Source organism: Homalodisca vitripennis, chromosome 8 (genome assembly GCF_021130785.1).
Source record: "Homalodisca vitripennis isolate AUS2020 chromosome 8, UT_GWSS_2.1, whole genome shotgun sequence".
NCBI classification, from domain to species: domain Eukaryota; kingdom Metazoa; phylum Arthropoda; class Insecta; order Hemiptera; family Cicadellidae; genus Homalodisca; species Homalodisca vitripennis.
The window spans coordinates 68,049,352-68,071,182 of record NC_060214.1 but is presented as its reverse complement, the minus strand read 5'-3'; the positions used below and the strand labels follow the sequence as shown (position 1 = coordinate 68,071,182).

The window sequence follows — 21,831 nt, the reverse complement described above, 5'->3', positions numbered from 1 at the left end:
TGAACATCTCAAACACTAATAAAATTAGTTACATGCAATAAGCCTAACTATTCAAAGTGGCACAATGTAATTTATCCTTAATATCAGTCTACTGTCCAAAATTTGCTCATAACAATAGAAATTAATTTTAGGACAATCCACAAAATACAAATCTCCAAAGGACTTATTCAAAGTAGTATAGTTTCAGAGATGGAATTTGAGAATAATTTGCTTAAAGTTTATTGGAATAATGCCATATAATTCCAAATGTTTGAAATTTGGTTCATACTAGCTGAAACTCGTCTAAGACAGTTTATCAGAGTAGATACCGGTAATGTTTTTTGCGTACACTCATATATAAATCATCACTACCAACATAATATAATGAGAATAATCTTAAATCATATTGTATTGAGTGTTTAAGTCACTTCAAGAATGCATGATAAAAATATAATGCACACTTTATTCATAATACTATATTATTTTCTCTTGTCACATTGCAAACATTTTCGCGATTGTGTTGGCGTAGAATTAAGCAACATTAATAGTAAGCCAAACAAAACAAGATTGACAACAAAGTTGTTTGAACCGGTGGTTTGTTTCCTGCCCATAAAAAATACTATCAAATAGAATTGTTAGTGATGGTTTGTTATTAACTTGATTTGTTTTTAGTAGTATTGATATTGTTGCTGAGATAAATTTATGTGAGTTAGTTCAGTTTAATTAGAGATTTAAGATTGTGGTTGTGGTATATGGATTTGTATAGTGTAGTGTTATGTTTCAAAACAAAATCTCTTAATTTAATGTTAGGTGAAAGTTGTTTGTGACTTGTTTTTATTGACCAATGACCGAATGGAAAACAAATAAATATACCAATAAAACTGGTTTAATTGTTTTAGTGTTATGTTTTCTATACATTTTTATTTATCAAAAAGTATTGTTTAAATTACAAAAGTTTAAATTTTGATTGTAGTTAACTGTTTACAAAATATCACTCAGTTAGAATCTTAAACAGCTATTTCAATTTTCTAAAATATACTTGTATTTGTACAAGAAGTCTTGCTTAGCTCACAAACTGGTACACTGTACAGAAAGTAATACATAAACTTTTATATCTTAAATCTCAAATTGATAGGCTAAATGTAGTGTAGTAAGGGGCCACCACAACTATTGGATTAGGATCCAAATTATCGATTATAGAAATCATAAGCTATCAAATACAAAAACATTCTAATTATAGTTATTTACATTTAATTATTGCCAGCTCTTTTTAATATATGGAATAAAAGTACCAGTTCAAAATTCATTGAAATAAAGTTAAATGATTTGTATGGTATTTGAGTAGACCTAAAGGCTGCAAGTACAATGGCAATGTATATGTGTTATTTCTGTTATGTGTTGTCAGAGACGTTTACTCTCTAAAATAATAAAAATAGCTAAATGTTACACTGTTTTGTTTTGTATAGGCTAGAGTGGCCTCTTTCACGCTGATAGGCCTATCACTTCTTTTTGGGAAGCAGAAAACAAGATCTGATACTGTAGTCATAATGGCATGTAATTTCAAAGTAGGTGAAATAAAGTCTGTTCATTCTAATAATGTAGTTTTTAGGTCCCGATAAGAAACAAACCTCCAAAAATAGTAACCTCTGGATAATACTAATTACCAATTTTCGCATAAGAAAAGAAATCCCTCAATGTAGGGAGTTCTTAATTTTCCTACCTAAATTACTAAGATTTTAACCAAACAGCAATAATTGAGAAAACATGAGAACAACAGTATAAAATGTTAATTTGTTCATGAAGCCAACAAAAATTTACCTAACTTAAACTAACTATCAGACTGTATACCTACCTGAGGGGCTATTGTCCGATCTGAGGGTTAACCACCCTACCCGAAAGCTTAACACCTTCTTGCCTAAAAAGAAATATTTTTAGACTTTTTTAGTTTTTAAGGCCTTTCTCCACTTCTATTAAATTAATAGCAAGTGGGACTTCTAAACTGTTACCTTTTTACTTGATATTTCTTACGCATGATTGGTAAAAATACAGCATGAAAATGCACCTGAAAAGTTACTTTAAAACCACAAGTAATAACTTAGTGTATGAATAAACTCTTTTAGTGCTTTAAGCGATTCTATGATTTATTTGATATTACATCAATCGTCAGTTACTATGAATTTCTTGAAATAGAATAAAATGGCCTCTAAAGCCACTGCTGGTAACAAACGAAAAATATCAATTTAGATAGTAGGCTACCTTCAGATAACATGTAAAAATTTGAGAGAGTCTAATCACAAAAGTCTCCAGTCCTGAATATTGATTTTAAGAACCTTTAATTTTGTCTCCAAATGCTTTCTAAAACTACAATAGACACCAGTATGAGATTCAAAATCAAATTGTTATTTGTATTAGATATATTTTCTTTCAAGGTAAACAAGTTGTTAGTTTCTAATTGTATTAATTTAAGTTAAACTGCAATAGTAAATAAAAATAAGTATTATCTTAAATAATTGAAGTCTGCTTTGAAGTTAAATAATTTTGTATCCATAGATTGTTCACATAACTAAATCTAAGGCCCGTTTATTATAAAAAACATTATAACTTAACCTATGATAACAATGTTTACATTACATTTTGATATTTTTACTTCAGTATTATTTTAGTATTATTATTCAGTATATTTTAAAACAAGAAATACTAATTTCTAAAGGCTAAATTACATAAATAATAAACTAAATTAAAGTTTTCACATTTGAAGATTATTAAAATTTGAATTTGGCTATTTAAATTTTTTCTATATTTTGAGTGTATTCTGATAACAACACATTATAATCTAAGCAATTAATTTTACATGATAATCAGTAAAAATGTATTGATTTTTCTATAACTACTAACTGTTTCATAAATACCATGTCTTATTGGAAAAACTTCGTTCAATGTGTCCATTTTGGAGGTCCACAGACTGCTGTTTTAACCCTCCGGGTGGCAGGCCGATTTTTGCCTTTGTGCAGAGTTTCACTAAATTATTTATAGATTGCATATACTATGATAAAACCCTAAAGTATTATATATTTATTTATTTTTGCGATTTCTATATTCTATAGTTTTTGGAACTGGTAAAAATATTTTATATTAAATTTTCTTAATAGTCACTGTTTAAACTGAAGATAAAAAATTATGTTTCAGAGATCAAAATTAAAAGGCTATAAAACTGTGTGAAAACATTTTCTAATTAAATCCAAGATATACAAAATTTTAAAAATGGGGTTATTCTTTACATAGAAACAATAACACTTTGTATAGAATAGAATAGAATAGAATAGAATAGAATAATGCTTTATTTCTGAACATCAAGTACAGAGAATGGTGTCAAGTATGTTGAGGTTAGACAATTCAATATTGGATGAATATACAATGTTATCATGTTCTTAAGTTAAGTCCACTGTCTTTGGTCTTGTCAAGAAACTCTTCGATTGAGTAGACTGGATTATCTGTCAACCAGGAGCTCAATCTGTGTTTCAGCGCTTCGCCTGTCAGTAGCTTGAAGTCAGCAGGGAGATGGTTGTAGAGTTTAGCCCCGATGAATGATGGTTTTCTTTCATAAAGAGCTGTCCTATGTCTCGCAACGGGGATTCTTGATGAATGTCTAGTGTCATGAAAATGTAATCTTGTTTCTTTTGGGAGTCCTAATTTATCAACATGGAGTATGACTGCCTGTATGTAAATTGAGATTACTGTTTTAATTTTGAGGTTTTTAAATTCTTCTCGGCAACTGTCTCGTGCTTTTAGGTTTGCTATGGACCTTATAGCTGACTTCTGGATGGTGAGTATACGATTTAAGTTGGTAGTTGATGTGCCACCCCATACTACTATACCATACCTCAAGTATGTCTCAAATAAAGCAAAGTATGCCATCTTTGCTGCTTCTATGTTGCTGATGCATTTAATTCTTCTTATTACATAGAGAGCAGAGTTGAGTTTCTTGCACAGGATGTCAACATGTGGGCCCCATGTCAAATTTGAGTCTAGAGTGAGACCCAAAAGGTCAGTTTGGTCTGCAAGGTCAATATCAGGAAGGGCCGGGATTTGTTCACCTCTTCTGCTGAAATTGATCTGTTTTGTTTTAGAAGGGTTTGCTACCAAGTTATTTGTAAGGCAGTAGTCGTATGTCATGTTTAGGGCAATGTATGCACTGATGCTGATGTCCTCTGGTGTGTCTCCTTTCAGTAAAAGGGTTGTGTCATCTGCGTACATCACCACCGAACTGTAGTCCTTGATGTAATCAGGGAAGTCATTTGTCAAAAGTATAAAAAGTACAGGCCCAAGCACCGATCCTTGTGGTACTCCTCTTTCAATCGAACGTAACTTTGATTTTACTGTTCGAGTAACACCATTTTCCATGTAACTGAGCTCTACCAGTTGACTCCGTCCTCTGAGATAGCTTTCAAACCAGTGTTTAGCAGTTTCCTGGACCCCTAGTGCCTCTAACTTATCAAGAATGATATCATGGCTAAGGCAGTCGAACGCTTTTGAGTGGTCAAGGAGAACAGCAGTGGTGTATTTGCCTTTGTCAATGTGATCAATAATAAATTCTACTAGGTCTGTTAAGGCTGTGGCTGTAGATCTACCCTTTAAAAAACCATGTTGGCAGTTAGTGAGGAGGTCAAGTTGTGTCAAATGGTCTATGAGTCTCTTCAGGACGATTTTCTCAAAGATTTTGGAAAAGGTGGGAATTATTGAAATGGGGCGATAGTTACTGAGGTTGGTTGAGATTCCTTTCTTCAGTTTTGGGTACACTTTTGATACTTTGAGAGCCGAGGGGAAAATGCCGCTTTTGAAGGATTTGTTGATAACATCAACAAGAGGAGCAATGAGTGTTTCAGCACAGTGTTTTACTAGCTTAGCAGAGATTTCATCTAGACCACTGGAGGTTTTATTCTTCAGGGAGGAGATGATTTCTTCAACTTCCCTCACAGTTGTGTCTGTTAGAATAAGCTTTGTCTGTGTTAGCCTAGGCCTAGGTGTTGTGACTCTAGTAGATGGTTGATTTAGGTTGCTAGCTGCTCTTAATGTGTCCTCTGCGATGTTTGAGAAATAGGTGTTGAGTTCTTCTACAATGTCTTCAGGTTTTTCTATGGTTTTCCCTTCAGTAATTAATTTGATGAGTGGATTGTTCTTCTCCCCTCTTTTTGTAGCCCTCTCAGAGTTCACTATCTCCCAAGCTGCTTTGGATTTATTGCTGGACTGCTGTATATGGTTTGCTGCACTCTCTTGCCTTAATTTCCTCAGTCTTAGGTCATATTGCTTCTTTTTACTAGCCATGGCAGATCTGTTTCTCTCTAGCCCTATCAATTCATACATACGAAGCAACTGAAGATAGTCCTGCTTTAGTTGGGTAATTTCTATGTCATTGTAGTTAACATAGGTTTTGCTTTTTCTCTGCCTAAGTTTCTTTAGTGGACATGCAGCATTTATTTCCATAGTCATAGTATTTAGAAGATTGTTATAGGCTTCATCGGCTGATATCGTTGAGTAGACTTCGGTCCACTTTTGTTGTGCAAGGCCAAGTTTAAGGTGGTTAAGTGTATTAACATTTATTTGTCTTCTGATTTGGGATGTCTGTCTTGGTTGCTCGGTGGTAATATCTAGCACACAAAGTTGTCCTTTGTGATCTGATAGACCTGTATCAAGTATGTGCACTTTGAGGCTCTCTATGGGGAAGTTTGTACAAACACAATCAATCGAGGAAGCTGAGTGATAAGTAATTCTAGTTGGCGGAAGGTTTAGTCTGTTAAAGTTATAAGCTGCTAGAGTCTCTTCAAATCTGTTTTTGGATTTGTGTACCTTTAAACAATCAATGTTTATGTCACCTACCAGAACAACGCTACTTTTATGTGGTTCAGTTTGCTCTAAAACTTGTGACAAAATTCTGAGTGCATCTTCTAAATTTGCTTGTGGGGGTCTGTACACTCCAATTATAGTAATGTTGGTTTTACTGATGTTTAGGGCTGCTACTGCTATTTCACATGTAAGTTCCTCACTAAGATCTCCCACACTCATAGATTCTGCCTCAATCACTGTGTCATCTTTTGTGAAAATAACTACTCCTCCATATTTATGTTGTGTTCTGCAGAAATTTGTGACTAGCTTGTATCCAGGAATTATTGTATTCAACAATTCATTCTGCTTTAGACCATGTTCTGTTAGTACTAATATGTTTGGAGAGGTGTCATGTAATAAGTGGTTGAGTTGCTCTCTTTTGTTCTCTAGGTTCCTTATGTTTTGGTGGAGGATACTAATTTTTGAAGAGTGTCTTTTTCCTTTGCTTATTATTGTATTTTTATTTTGCTGTTTGTCTTGTTGCTGTGTAATAAAAAATTATTAGGTTGTTGCACATCAGCTTGCAGTAGTTTCTGACTTTGGGTCTTGGGAAAAGAGTGAATCTGTTGTGTAGAGAGCTCTTGAGTCAAGGGTGCAGTTGCAGAAGTATTGTCGCCTAGTGGCGGGTTGGTCCTGACATAGGTATTATCTATTCTCAAAAGGTTTTTATAGAACTCTATGTGTTTTAAAAAGAAATCTTCATATTTTTCATCTGCTAGTCTTATTTTTGCATTTATTGGTGGTGACTTGTTCACATTCAATTTTATTTTAGAGTTGACAGACATTGTGTTTTGTAGAGTTTTATGTTTTCTAGCGGTTGCAACTTGAAAAGAAACACTGTAGAAGTTTCCTTTTGTGTTCTTGGTTGGGAGAGGTGTGTGCTGGGTACTGTGAGTAGTCAGGCTGTCTTCTCGGCCAGATGTGTTGATGTGTTTAGAGCCTATCACGGAGTCAGTCAGTTTCTGGTCAATGGCATGTGTGATTTCTGATATCAGGGAGTGGTTCTGTTTTGTTGGGGACACAGTCAAAATGTTTTCCAGTTTTTGGTTGCAGGTTTGCCTGATTCCTGATGTCAAAAAGTGGCTTGGGCTTGTCGGAGTTGTAGTCAAAAGATTTTCCAGTTTTTGGTTGCAGGTTTGCCTGATTCCTGATGTCAATGTGTGGCTTGGGCTTGTCGGAGTTGTCAAATGATTTTCCAGTTTTTGGTTGCAGGTTTGTCTGATTCCTGATGTCAAAAAGTTGCTTGCATTGTTACCTACTGCAGTTAGGTTTTTTGTCTTATTTGCTGTGGTACTCATCCTTGTGTTTTCAAAACATGAAATTGACAGTTCGTCTTGAAGGGAGACGTCAAGAGGCAGTGAGTTGGTATAAAGAGTTTGAGTTGTTAATTGGTCTAGATGACTATTGTTTAGAACTATGTTAGAATGTTTAGTGTGACTTTTGATTCTGCTGAAAAAGGCGGATAAGTAGGATTTTGTAATTTGTTCTTGTTCTGTAAGTTTAAGCAGAAGCTTTTCTGTGTCGTTCCTCATAGCTGCAATAGTTGAGTTTTTGTCAATAATTTCTTGTTTTAGCCTTTCTTCACGATTTGACAGGGAATTAAGTTCTTGTTTCAAAGCTTTTTCAGATTGTTCCGATAGATTAGTTTGTTCAATTAGATTACACTGGAGTTGTTTAATTTTGTTAGTTAGGCTTTGGATTTCAAGTTCTGACTGTTGTATCAGTTCCTCTTTCAAATTCCGTTCTTCATCTGCTCTTTTCCTTATAAAGCTGGTCTCTTGCAGAAGCTCATTTTTCTTATCAGTCAGCCCTTTGATTATTTCATCCTTTTCCTTACAACTAGCTTCTACTTCCATAAAAAACTGTATGTTGTTACTTCTCTTTTCCAGTTCTTTTATCAATTCTACATTTTCATCTTGTAGAAATTGTAAGTCTTGCCTAAGCTTGGTATTCTCTGTCAGCAGTGCATTGCCTGCTTCGGCTGCTAGGGTCAGGGATGTTTCTAGGTCAAGGTCATCAGTCTTCTCAAGGTTGTCAATCTTTTTGCTAATTTCATTTACTTCGGTACAGGGCTGTGTGAGATTGATTTCCTTTTCTTCAGCTTCCTTTAAGGCAGCATTAAACTTTTTGTTCCGGTAGTTATCTGCTTTTGGTTGCCCATATACTAATATATTTTCCTCGTACGAGTATAAATCACTGTGCTTTACTGTGGCATGATCATGGCTGCCAAAAAATTGGACATAGTATTTTAAGCTTTTCCCTGTACCATTATTGCTTATTACTCTCTCTACTATTCCTGGCCAGTGTGGATAGCCTTTCAGCTTAATAAAAACCTTGTCACCTACTTTAAAGTCCATCGAGGTCATTTGGATGCAGAAAGTATTTACTATGGAACCAGGAACTGAATTGTTTTTATAATGTTATTAGTTTCTTAAATATTTTGATACTAATTGAAACATTACAAAAATTACCAAAATTGTAACTTTTATTTCATTTCTCTAAGACAATATTGAATCATATATCTTGCTCATAAACAACTTATTGTTGATGTAGAAAATAAAAAGACCAACAAGTTAATATGACTATTTGAATTTTTATTATTTATAAAACCTAAAAACTAGTGCTCAAAGCTCATATTGCATTTAGAGCTCCAAAAAGTGCTGAAAATGTAGTAAATTAAACACATAATACAAATGTTCAAAATAATCATATTATGATTTGAAGATATACATTTTGTAGCAAATTTTATGTTGGAAAAAAATTTATATATATATCTCATATTTATTTCGCCATAACATTTTAGTATAAAACAAAATCTAAGAAAAGTACCGGATTTGATCTACCCCTGAAAATCTGCTTGAATCTGTAGATTAGTAAGTTACTGGTCATCCTGACCATGTATATGAGCATAAACTAAGGTAATATGCTAATTAATATACTCATATTCTGCAATGTAGATGAAATGTAACTAATAAAAAAAAAAATATTCAAGGAACAAAGGCTTGGGCGTAACAATAATCAATGTTATTTTTAAGGGTAATGTAAATACGGTATATATTGAATAATATGATTTCACACAAATTCTTGTGTCGGGTATGTAGCAACCAACAAAATTGTTGCTTTTGAAACTGTCTCATGATCACTGCTGACTGACAATTATTAAATAGTGAAGCAAGAGTACAGATCGTAGGCTTTTGTTTAGTACAAATGACATTATTAAAAACTGTTTTATATCGTATGTACAAATAAAATAATGTCAGTCAGTTTTCCGCTGAGGAAACTTTTTTTGTGATGTCTCTACTAATAACTAAATTTAAAAAATCGTCTACTAATAACTAAATTTAAAAAAGCGTCTACTAATAACTAAATTTAAAAAATCTGTTTATAAAGGAAACTCCTTCATAAAAACACATAGTAGCTCCATAAATGGAATTTTTCATTGGTGCAACTTTCATTGCAAAAAAATAACGCATATGGAATTTTACAAAATTACTGAATTTTTTTGATGCAACAGGTCAATGGTGGGAATCATGAATTTTACAAATTATTGTACTCTTTCTTTTATATTTATGTATTGAAATGAAAGTTCAGAATCTTGTCTTTTCGTTGGTATATGCTATAGTTGGATTAAACGTATTTATAAACATTAAATCATGAGTTAAATGAGAATAGTGCACGATCATTAGAAAACCAATTTACCTGCCACCTCACAAACAACAAAAAATCATTCTAAATCCGGTAATTGCCAATTTTAGGGTTAAATTAATCTATTCAAGGAAAAAGAATGTCAACTAGTTCTTTGTTCAGTTGGTTTACTTAAATTTGGTGGCTGGTGTTCAAATAATTGCTAAAAATATTTTAGTAGGAGCAGTTATTTCATTTTATTCACATTAGCCAATAAACTCCTATTGTTGAATTATAAAAAAAAGTCATCAATGTTTCAAATGTTTAAGATCAATATATGAAATATAATTTGAATGTTCTAGGTTTAATTGTCCAAGCTTTCAATGTATGAAACCCGATCAGCAACGTACAAAATGATGATGTCCAAAGCGCCCAAGAGTAGGCAGATACAGGAGATGCCTCCTGCCTTCTCTCCAGTAACTTCACCATACGAGCTGGTAGAACTCTCTCCCATCAAGAACCCTGTATTATCCTGTCTGAGGATCGCCAAAGCCATCTTCCTCGGTGATGTGGCTGTCGGTAAAACCTGCATTATAAATAGGTTAGTAGTCTCACAGTATGTTGGCAACAACTTGCAACTTAAGAAAAAAAAAACCGGTTGTCTGTAAAGTCGGTTTACTGACGATAGTTGAACATGACAACATCATAAGAAAATGCTGATGGAATGGTTGCATTTTTCAAAAGAGCTGTAAAGCAAAATTTCAAAATTATATGTAGAGAGTTCTTTGTGTTAAATTCTACTGGCCATTGCAGCTTCTAGTTGTTATTTTATCAAATTCCACAATGTAGACTAGGTGAAGACCTAGTTAAAAATGCCTGAGTACAGTCAATGACAAAGTAGTTTTAGGCCCCAGATTTATAACTTGAAATATAACTTGCCTCTCAGTTATCCCTTTGTAGACCAAAGTCCGATCTATCGGACAGTTGTACTATAAATTTTGCCTAAAAGGGCAATGTCACACACTTTTAAAAATTGATATTTAAATATTAGTAAAATATTTTATTTGTTCAAGTAAAATTAACCATTTTAGTCAAATATAACAGTACATTAAATAATTTACACCTGGTTACTAAAGAGATAAATTACTACTCGTCATCAGCTACTACCAAGAATCACTGACTGCATTTAATTAATTCCATTGTTCTTTTACAGTTTACATTGACGTCTGTATGTCTTATTGCACTGCTTCTTGATTTGTTTAGTTCTCTGTCTCCAAGCTGATATTTGTCTTTATAAAATTGTTTGTTTGATCACATGGCATTATATTTCATATAAGACAGGGCATTTGTCATTGGTAAAGAGTCATTAAAGAGAAACTTTAAGAGTGTAAAGAAAATCTAATGTAAGTCTAATTGTGGAGGTTTACTAACTGCAATGGTTTTTAGAAGTTTCAAGAAGCACTTTTAGCACTGGAGTTGTGATTAGCAAAATGTGTAGCATCAGAAATAACGTATTTTGAAGAATTAAAACTAAAAGTTTTATATCAAACCGTTTATTTTTAACAATTCCAATTTTCATATTTCTTGAGTAGACCTTATGCAGGATTATCAAAGAGTAAGAAAACTGTGATTCATGAAGTATAGAAAAAATAAAACTGTATTGTTAGGAATCCTAATAGAATTTTGAAAATTCAAAATGGTTTAGTTATCGTGAGTTTGAGAAGAATGAATTTCAGTCATTTAAATTTGCTACTGGGCTGTGATTGTTTCAGATTTTGTCATCAGGCCTACGATCACAACTACAAAGCAACGATTGGTGTTGATTTTGAAGTGGAGAGATTTGACATTATGAGCACTCCATTTAATGTCCAAATGTAAGTAGATGATGTGATAATGTTAAAGCAATAATTGACAATTCCAAAATGTTTTGATATTTGGTCATTTTTTTTATAATTTTAGCATCTGGATAGATCTTTGCATATGCAATATTCCACTTTATACAACATGATTGTACAGTATATAAATTTAGTATTTTTAATTGATTACAATTACTTAATATATCAGTGAATTACTGTAATATTTTCTCTATGTCGTTAAATGGATTTTAGAAATTCTTTAGTAGATAAATCATTGTTACGGCTTGAGTGAGAACAACGGTATATGTGAAAAGATTTTACGTGCACAGCAACTTTGTTACCTCCTGTCCTTTCCCCACATCCCTCCATTGCTTCTCATGTGTCGTTTGTATGAAATGAGAAAGGTTACAATACAGAGAAAAGACACTGATAGAAACATGTTTCTAGTGCCTGTTTTCGGTCATTAAATAGACGACAGCATTGTCGCGTCAACTTCAACAAAGAGTCTATCTATTACTCTAATAAATGTCCACAATCTAAGGTTGTATGTTGCAAATTTCTACTGTGTATGTATAAATATATTTATTTTAAGTAGATTGATACTAGTTAAAGAATATGTTTACATTTTCCTTACTCTAAACCATGGAGAAAGTTCATCAATATTTTACAGCAGAGGAGAGCATGCCAGGAGCTATTTTTGCCAAGCCGTACTTCATCGTTCTCATTTTGCCAGCTCTACTAGATTTTAATTACTGTAGTAGTCAGTACAGTCACGTGTGTTATGTGGCGAGTGCAAGGTTCTGTCTTATGTGCTCTTTTGAACCTATTGTATCTCGTTGTGTTGTTTGTACCTCACAGTGCTGTAATTTTTCTTCACTGTAACTTATTTTTAAATTGTAACCAACTTAACACATTCATAACGATGTGTACCCCCATCGAGTACACACGATCTTACACAATTGCCACTGTGTATGCAATCGGGTATACACCAGGCTTTCATAAATTGTGTTGTGCGCCCAATGGAGTACACGTTGCTGTACATTTCCTCATTTCGTTTTTATTGTTTGCCTGTCTTGGTGGTTTTTTAAATACGATCCTGTGCTTAAATAAATATCTCAGCCTATCGTGTACCTCATTGGGCACATGATTGCTTATTTTTTAGAAAAATTAATTTTGTAGATACTCTCTGAGGTACACAAAAAAACATTGAAAATATATATATTGAAATAATTTTTTTTGTACAAAATTGGGAAGTCTACATACTTTTTTCATTATAATTAGATGTTTAACGTAAAAAAAACTATTATGGTTTTTTGACATTATTATTTAAAAATTTGATGGCATCTAAAAAAATGTTCGGAAATATGCTGTTGTTGTGAACGTGTTAAAAAGAAAGATCAATATAACTCTATAGTATTTACAAATCATCACTTGTATATACCTATTATTAGTTTGTTGTATTGTTTGTTTTAAGTTTCTCTTTACATAAAATAAATAGTTTTATTGTAATTTTAATTACATTTTCTATTATCTGACCGATTAAGGTTGGATATATGAGAGTATACTGTGCTGTAACAATTTAATTTAGAACGAAAAGATGTCTATGCCTACATTGCTTACCCTGATGTAACACTCTGTATATATGGGCTTTCAGATGGGACACAGCTGGTCAGGAGAGGTTTCAATGTATAGCTTCATCATATTACCGTGGCGCTCATAGTAAGGCTTCCTGCTTGTTCATTGTTCATTTGTACTCGTCAGTTTGTCCACTGTGGCGGGGTAGTGGTGATTTGGTCTTTCTTCTGCTCTCTTTACTGGTCCAGTTTTGGTTTCAGTTGAACGTTGCACTGCATATTTCCACTTGATGTTTTGGATTGATCACAACACGAAATGTACGAGTTTCACATAATTAGCTGTGGTGGTGGGTAGACCTCGTCATATATGTTATTACTAGGCCTAACTTGCAGTATCGGTATTGAATTTTTCTTTTGTTTACACATCGCAATATTATTTTAGATAATTCTACAACAGGTGTATAGACCTAAGAAAATCAAGGAGTATTGTACTTGTGGACGTATCAGCTGTAGGTAAGTTTTCATGATATTTGTCACCACTGAGGTTTCAATTTTATTGCTTGTTTTACAGGAGGTAAAACCATTGACTAATGACTTAAAATGCAAAATGTATAGGAAACTCTTGGATGGTAAAATAAACAGGCTTACCTTAAAACCTTACTTCTAAGGTGCACTGATTTGAAAGAAACCTAAAGATAAATAAAAGTACACATATTTAGAAACATGCATGCAGTGTAGTACTCAGGTATAGTTTCAATAGTTACACATTGATAACAGTGTTTAGAAAAGGTGAATTGGCAACCCTGCTTCCCACATAGACTCTGCAAAGTTTTTAGGACTTATAATAGATAAAAATTTAGCTTGGGATAAACATGTAGATCATGTTACTAGTAGGATGTCTACTGGTCTATATGCATTGCGACAAATGGCAAAAATCAGTAATTTAAATACACTGAAATGAATATATTTCTCATTGATCCATTCACATTTAGCTTACAGAATAAGCATTTATGGAGCAACAACAATAAGCAATTTAGATAGGTTATTGGTCTTACTAAAAAAATCTTTGAGAGTCATGAAACATTAAGATCTTGTAAAAAACAATTTTTTTGTGAACTTGGAATTCTGACAGTATATGGTTTACACATATTTGAATCAATAATTTATGTAAAACAATTTTTTGATCCTATACTAAAAACTAATAAACATACATATAATACTCGTTTTAATAGACGTATCGATCAACACAATCTCGAAGTTTACAAAAAGAAAACATATTACAGAGGTTTTAGATATTTACATCATTTACCAACAAAATTTATAATGGAAACAGATCTGTTAAAATTTAAAAAAGAAGTAAAGGATTACTTAACTAATGTTTCTCTATATTCTTTTGAGGAATATTTAAATACAAAAACCAATTAATTCAGTTTAAGAAGAATTGAAGATAAATTGTTAAAATGTAAGTTTTACCCTTTAAATGAAATAATATTACCATTTTTTTCATTTATATTTTAAAATTAATATTAGTATTTAGTTTTATTGTAGTGACAATATTCTTTGTACCTTGTACATATTATGGAATAAAGTGGTTTGACTATGCTTACGAATATAACCCAAAGTAGACAGACAATGGAGTGCTCTTTAGTGGTTGAGAAAGATTGCAATGCAATCGAACATTTCTAATTAATTATGTGTACTTTTATGTGTCTTTATATATTTCTTTCAAATCAGTGGATCCTATGAAGGTAGGTTTAAAGGCAAGCCTGTTGATTTTTCTATCCAATAGTGAAAACAACTGTTTTTCTGCACATTATCACTAACATCACCCCGTACATGGAAGTTGTTCTTGGAAATCTTTCCCAAGTCCCACTCAAAACTTATATTTATATTAACTAACAACCTAAAAGAAAATGCACAACAAAAATTATTACAACTTTGACTCTATGACTCTGTTGTAATGCAAGCACAGGCTATGCAATATGCAGCTTTAATCGGAGATAGTCTGGCTGACTACAAACTTTCCACAGCACCTGAAAAATGTTACAACATTATTCAAAGTTTTTTTATTGAAACCTAAGACTGACAGGAGCTAACTGAAATAAAAGTCAAATGTTTTAAGAAGGTTTATGGAAGTAAAGTCTAGGAATCCATTTAATTTGATACACAAGGAAGGGATATTGAGTCAATAATCAAACAGATTGTTTTTTATGAGGTCTTAACAGTTGGAAGTGCCCTATCAAATGCTTGCCTACTTCAGGTAGCAGAAACAGCAGTGAAATGTAAGGACGATGTACAATTTAACATGGGTGGAACTAACGATACAGTGCTAGTCAACTATTCTCATATTTACTCATCCTTGGAGGGAATTCTAATCAACCTGAGTTTTGAAAGACCAAACGGAAATGCGAGGGCTATTCAGAAAGTAGATTACATTTTGATAGATATAAACAAAAATCAAGTATAATAAAAAATCTGTATTATATACATTTGAAAGTGACACTAAAATTCTATTTTCCAACATAATCACCATACAAATTTAGGAACTTATCGTAGCAGTGAACTAGATTTGAAATTCCAGCATTACAAAATTCTGCCACCTGAGACCAACCAGATAGTCACACCCTCCTGCAGTTACACGTTGTCATTAAAGCACTGTATCACAAGCCAGGTCTTTATTGCTGGAAATAGGTGGTACTCACTGAGTGCAAGGTTCGAACTGTAAGGCGGATGTGTCCTTCCACTTTAAAACATGCAGGACTTCTTGAGTCTGATTTGCTGTGTGTTTATTTTTAATACCCATCTTGCACAAAATTTATGGTAACCTAACTTCTACGTAACAATTGTAACAAACTCCTTGAAAATTGAGGAAAACTAAGTGAGATTCTGTGAGTCAGCGGTCTTTTTTATCTTCTCATCGACTTTAGAGACAATTTCATAGATTACAATGCTTGGTGGCCGCCTACTTCGTTCAGCATCACGCATATTAGTTCGGCCATTTTTAAACCTAATGCACCACTGACAGCCTCCATGATCCTCCATTTTTGTAGTCATGATCACTTACTACACTTTTGTCCTCAAAAATAATACAACCAGGATCAATATCATCATTGTCACTATCAAAATCAAATAGTGTATCCTCAATATCTTCATTTGCAAAACAATTGCATCACTGCCACCTCGGCTTGTTGACGCTATTTCCGTTGAAAATGAAAACTCACTTTAAATATTTATTTGTTGACAGCTAAATAATCATAATAAATCTATATCTATCTCTAAACAAATGTGTAACCAAACATAAGCAGACACCAGACACTACAAGTCGTTGGTCAGCTGAAAATAAATACTACGCAGGTTATCAAGTACGTAATGTAATAATTCCAAAAGTGAAATCACAGAGGGAGATAACTTGTGTCTGGTTATTTAAAACCCTTTCTACAGAGACGTTAAATCGATCAATATGTTTCTGAATGGCTTTTTTGTTAGAAATTCACATTACAGCAGATATCAGACTGTGTCAGGCCTTGGATCGGAATGGCCAAGGTAGCGATGCAGACTGAGTTTGCCCATGGACCCTAAAGGGTAAGTCTAAAATTTGTTCTATTCACTGATGATACCTCTCTTCAAACAGGAAAATATTACACTGATCTACAATATTCTGCACAGCAATCAATCTTCAATATGTTTAAGTGGTTTGAAAGCAACTGTTTGAAATAGAGAATATTTTCAAAACAAATATTTTAGAGTTCCAATCAAATCATAACAAAAAAATTTGTAATAGAAATTTATCATTCCATATGGAAAAATTTGCAAAATTTTGAGATGGCACAACATTTTTGGGAATAAATCTGGACAGTTTTTTAAAGTTGGAAGTCCCATGTGAAGACATTGCAGGTAAAACTAAGTAGAGCAGCATTATTTGGAATTAAAAGTATGTACAAGGTCTGTTCAAAAAATTAACAATTTATGTTTTTTTTTTAAATCAATCTCAATTTTGTCCTCTTCAAAGTAATGCCCATTAGATATTATACACTTGTACCAACGTTTCTCCCAATCCTCGAAGCACTCAAAAAGTTGTTTTTTGTGGTCTTGTTCAGATCCTCCTTTGATGCCATCTTTATCACGTCAATCGTAGTGTAGTGTAGTCCTTTCATGGGCGTCCAGCACACTGTTCGTCGTTCACATCTTCTTGGCCTTCTGGGAACATTTTGTACCACCGATATACAGTCCAAGGTTGCTTCTCCATAACCCACAGTCACATTTGGATTGCATTTGCGCATATAATTTCATTTGCAACATAAAATTTGATACAGATACTTTGATCAATTTTTGCAGATAGGCATAAATCGAAGACAAGCCATGACAAGTGCAAGCGAATCAGCTGTTAACAATTAACTGAATATTCAAAATGGCCAAACTGTTGGAATATGTCAGAGACATGTGCACCAACTAAACGGCACAAAAAAAGCATATACCTAACCCACGCAAATACATTAAATTTTCTGCTAATACTATAATATCTATGTTTATTAACAATGTTGACGCTATTCTGTCCTTTTGTATTTTGTCAATACAGTTGTTTTTGTTTGAATGATTTTGGTTGGATGGGGATGTGAATGTCTCTTGGGCCCATGGTGCGTCACGATGACCTCAATCCTTACAGATGCCATAATTTAATGTAAACTAGCAATAGAAAATTAAGTGTTTGATTGTCCGCAGTTGTGGCAGTGGTGTTTGACTTGACTTCTGTGCACTCTCTAGTAAGCTGTGGCAAGTGGCTTAAAGAAGCCCTCAAGGTCAACCCTCAATCTCCTCTCATTTTTCTTGTTGGCAACAAGATGGATCTATTGGTGAGTTGGCTGGCTATCAGTTTTCCATAACAAGTTTTTAATTGTCAGTAATAGAATGCAGTTGTTTTTTTTTTTTTTTTCCGTTTTAGATCTTCAGAACGTGTCTCTTATTTATCAGCATATTATTACAAAATTATTTAAAAGGCTGGGTAAGGATTTTTACAATTCGAATTATAATTCTGGATCTAACTAAATTAATATTTTATTATAGGTTTGACAATTCTTTATTTCATTGAAAATTTGATAAAAGTCATTGTAAGTGTAGGTTAAGTTGTGTTAAATCAGACAAGTTGAAAGGTACTAATAATTACATTTTTATACATTCAAGATGTGCTTGTAATCGAACAATTAAATATTAATAGTGAACCTGGTGATTGAAATCAAGCACTAGATCTTGATTTTAAATTCAAATTTGCTTACATCAAATTAAGAAATATATAAACAATGACTTCTTTTCCTTGACTTAGACAATTGAAATTGCTTTCAATAGTTGTCTTCAACTAACAGAAATTAAAGTCCTAGTTCGAAAAATTATTGTACAACTGAATAAAAAGTTTTCAATAATTATAATTGTGCCTTCACTTTATTTTATCTATCTAAGTATGTTGTACAGTGGAACCTCGATAAGTCGGATTAATCGAAACTGCGGCTGATCCGGGTTAACGAAAATCCAGGTTAGCCGGAGAATGAGGTAAAAATTAATAAAATATGGTATACTTACAGATAAACTCCATTATAATTGTAAAAACATCAAACATATGGACATTTAATTATTATTAATCCTTACAGTACATTTATAACTGTTCATTTCCTGTTAAAAAACTCAGTCAGCTTTGGTTGTGCCAATGTCGTCTGCCGCTAGCGTGCTGTGCGATCCCTCAGTCTCTTCAACATGAGGAATTCAGCCGGCGATGTTTCTGCCTGCCGCTTGAAATAAACCATTAGTTCGTTTAGTTTGGTCACTGCATCTCCATGACTCATCACTGGATCTTCAATGTCCCCGTCTGCCTCCTCAGCGTTTGATTCATTAGCATCAGATAAAAACGACGCGATCACTTCCTCATCAGTAAGTGGCTCATAGCCTCCATTATTGTCTGCCCCTAACCACAGAGTAATGTCATTTTCATCGACTTCAGAGCAGCCATCAATATTTTGGAACATATCCAAAAGTTCTTGGGGCTGGACATCGTCTGGAGAGTCATTTTCCATATTACAGTTCCCCACTGGTTGAATTATATTTTCAAGCAAGTCGCATACACCCTTCCACAGTTTTTTCCAAGATTTAATTAAGCTGATTCTAGTCACTTGTTCCCAAGATTCTGCAATCATGTACATTACAGTTTTCACATTAAATGTTTTGAGAATCTCAACTACACCGTGTCCTCCTTCATTGTCAATGATTGTGCTTAGCATCTGTCTTCTATAAACCTTCTTGATTTTCTCGGGAACCCCGTGGTCCATGGGCTATAATAGCGCTTTTACATTAGGCGGCAAAAACTTGACGGTAATGTCGCCACTGACCAGCACATCTGCAGACGGATGTGAAGGAGCATTATCAATTAGTAGAACAGCTTTAATTGGCAACCCACAATCTTTTAAAAATTTCGTCACACCTGGCACAAAACAATAAAAAAAACCAGTTTTTAAAAGTGTTGCTGTCCATTCATGCACTTCTTTGAGACTTGTAGACAACTGGTAGAGAATCCCGATTTACGTTTTTCAGTGCTCGCGAATTTTTTGCTTTTCCTATTAAAAGTAGAGGAAATTTATGCTTCCCCGAAGCATTGCTGCAGGCCATTATTGTCAATCGGTCTTTGCTTTTTTTGTATCCCTTTGCGTCTTTTTCAGTTTTTGAGGCCAAAGTTTTGCTCGGCAACATTCTGTAAAACAGACCCGTCTCATCTGCGTCATATATTTGATCTGCCGTTAAATTTTCTTCTTTAACAAAATCCAAAAACTTGTTTTTTTAGTCATCAGCAGTGCTGTTGTCCCCAGATAGACTTTCTCCTGTGATAGATAGTTGGCGAATACCATGCCGTTTTTTCCACCTATCCAACCATCCTTGACTCGCAGTAAAATTTGGTTCACAATCAGGCAACTGTTTATTCAGCTTGATTGCCTTTTCTTGAATGATAGGCCCAGACACTGGCAAACCACATTCCCTTTCCGCACAAAACCAAACATACAAAGCGTCGTCAAGATTCTCGTTTTTAGCTTTCTTAGCTTTGCACCGATTACCCAAACTGTCTTTTGTTATCATCTTGAAACAAAATTCTTCGATTTTTGTCCTAATTTTTTCCAATCCGATACTGTAGATGTACCGACACCATAAGATGCTGCAATTGTTTTTAAAGATTCGCCTTTATCAATCCTACCTAATGCCTCTAGTCTCTTTTCCATTGTCACTACAACATTTTTACGTTTTGTTGCCATCGAGTAGATAAAAACAAACGCACAACACAAATGAAGCACACTATCTGAAGCACGATTGCAGAACAGAAGCAAACAATACAGTACACTACACATACAACACGGGCACAAACGAGCAGAGCGAGGTAGGAACGGTACTGAGGGGCCAGGCGTGGCGGTAGCATGGGGGAGGATTTGGGGAAATACACGTCTGTTATTGTTTCCGAGAATCCGGGACAATGACCGCCACTCAGCCGTCGTGTGCCATGAGTCACACACTCACTGTCGTACAGTCCCATCAAATACTGATGCAACATCGATTCACAGATACTATACCACTCAAAAATATTACGTTTATATTATTGAAATGTTTGTCTGATTTTTTATTTTTAAATTTAAAATCGGTCCGGTTAGCCGGACTTCCGGGTTAACGGGGGCCGACTTATCGGGGTTGTACTGTACTACAAAGTGCACATTTGTCACCATCAATTTTTCTGGTTGCAGTCACAAGCCTCGCTGGCTGAAATGGACCGCATGGCGAGTAGAACGGCTGCACGGCTTGAGGCCGAGTATTGGCCTGTGTCTGCCCTCACCGGCGAGAATGTTACGGAAATGTTCCGCAGGATGGCAGCTCTAGCATTCAGCAGACTGTTGTGTAGTGAGATGAACAACCGCCAGCAGCCCATTTCCATTGGCACCATTGGTCAGTTGAGACTAGTACAAATTTAATGATTCTATTTTACAGTTTAATCATAACAAAGCGTTTTATTGATACTGCTGTATTTTTTAGGAACTATTCATTGCAATTTCAATATACATAATCTTTATAGATCTTCTATGTCAAGTATAAACTTCTAACAAAATAATTTTGTTTCAGATATATCTAGGAAGCAGTCTACAAAAGATTCAAGGAAGAAAAGCAATTGTACAAACTGCAACATCTAAAGCAGCAACTGCACTGTCCTTACACTGCTATACTCTAGTCAATTTGTGTTCTCTCTACTCTATATGTGTTCAATATATTTTATTAATGTTTTATATACAATAGAGTTTATATTTTTAGAACCTTTATACAAACATTTATACTGTAACTTATTGTAATAAAGTGATATTCTACAATACAAATTTGCTTAACATATAACCATTATTGAGTATAAAACTTTAAAGTAAGTATATTATAATTGAGTTCAGTTCCTTAATTCTTCGGTGTTAAGCCAATTTATTTTTGTACTTAAGTATTATTCAGTCACGGAAGTGGGGTCTCCAGATGAAATTGTCCAACTCTTATTCTTTACAGATAATAGTATTTTAGAAAGACGTGTGTTAGATAGATGGCACAGGCATAAAATGTAGTGTTATAAACAGGCGTCAGAGTTCGTTTCGTTGAATAATATAATGTTTGACGGTTTGATAAGAGGTGCAGCCCGGGGTTTTGAGTACACCAGAATGTCAGTTGGATTTATACAAAGCTTAATAAGATACCTTTTGGAGAAGAAAGTAGTGGGTTTGTTACAAGTAACATCGAGAAGGGGGCGTCTGCTTCATGTTGCACAGCAATGACAGACTGAGCTGAGGGTTGAGCGGCAGGAGAAACATTTAATGTTTAGAATTGGCGGCGGATAAGCGCCCTGCTGCTCAATTATGCCATGGCTAGTGTCG

General features: G+C 34.0%; 1 protein-coding gene across 3 annotated transcripts; it reads left to right on the top strand.

The window, feature by feature from the left end:
• The first annotated feature begins 534 nt into the window (after positions 1-534).
• LOC124367678 (ras-related protein Rab-34-like) lies at positions 535-21,293 on the top strand. Of its 3 annotated transcripts, XM_046824695.1 has the most exons (8): positions 565-683; positions 1,446-1,544; positions 9,846-10,084; positions 11,256-11,357; positions 12,994-13,058; positions 17,633-17,763; positions 20,677-20,875; positions 21,050-21,293. In XM_046824695.1, the coding sequence occupies exons 3-8, from the start codon at positions 9,867-9,869 to the stop codon at positions 21,115-21,117; spliced, it is 783 nt and encodes a 260-aa protein (XP_046680651.1). In that variant the 5' UTR covers positions 565-683; positions 1,446-1,544; positions 9,846-9,866; the 3' UTR covers positions 21,118-21,293. The 3 variants fall into 3 exon arrangements, with proteins under 3 accessions (XP_046680653.1, XP_046680650.1, XP_046680651.1); XM_046824697.1 differs by lacking the exon at positions 1,446-1,544 and having other exon boundaries at positions 535-613; XM_046824694.1 differs by lacking the exon at positions 1,446-1,544 and having other exon boundaries at positions 543-683.
• The last annotated feature ends 538 nt before the right edge of the window (positions 21,294-21,831 follow it).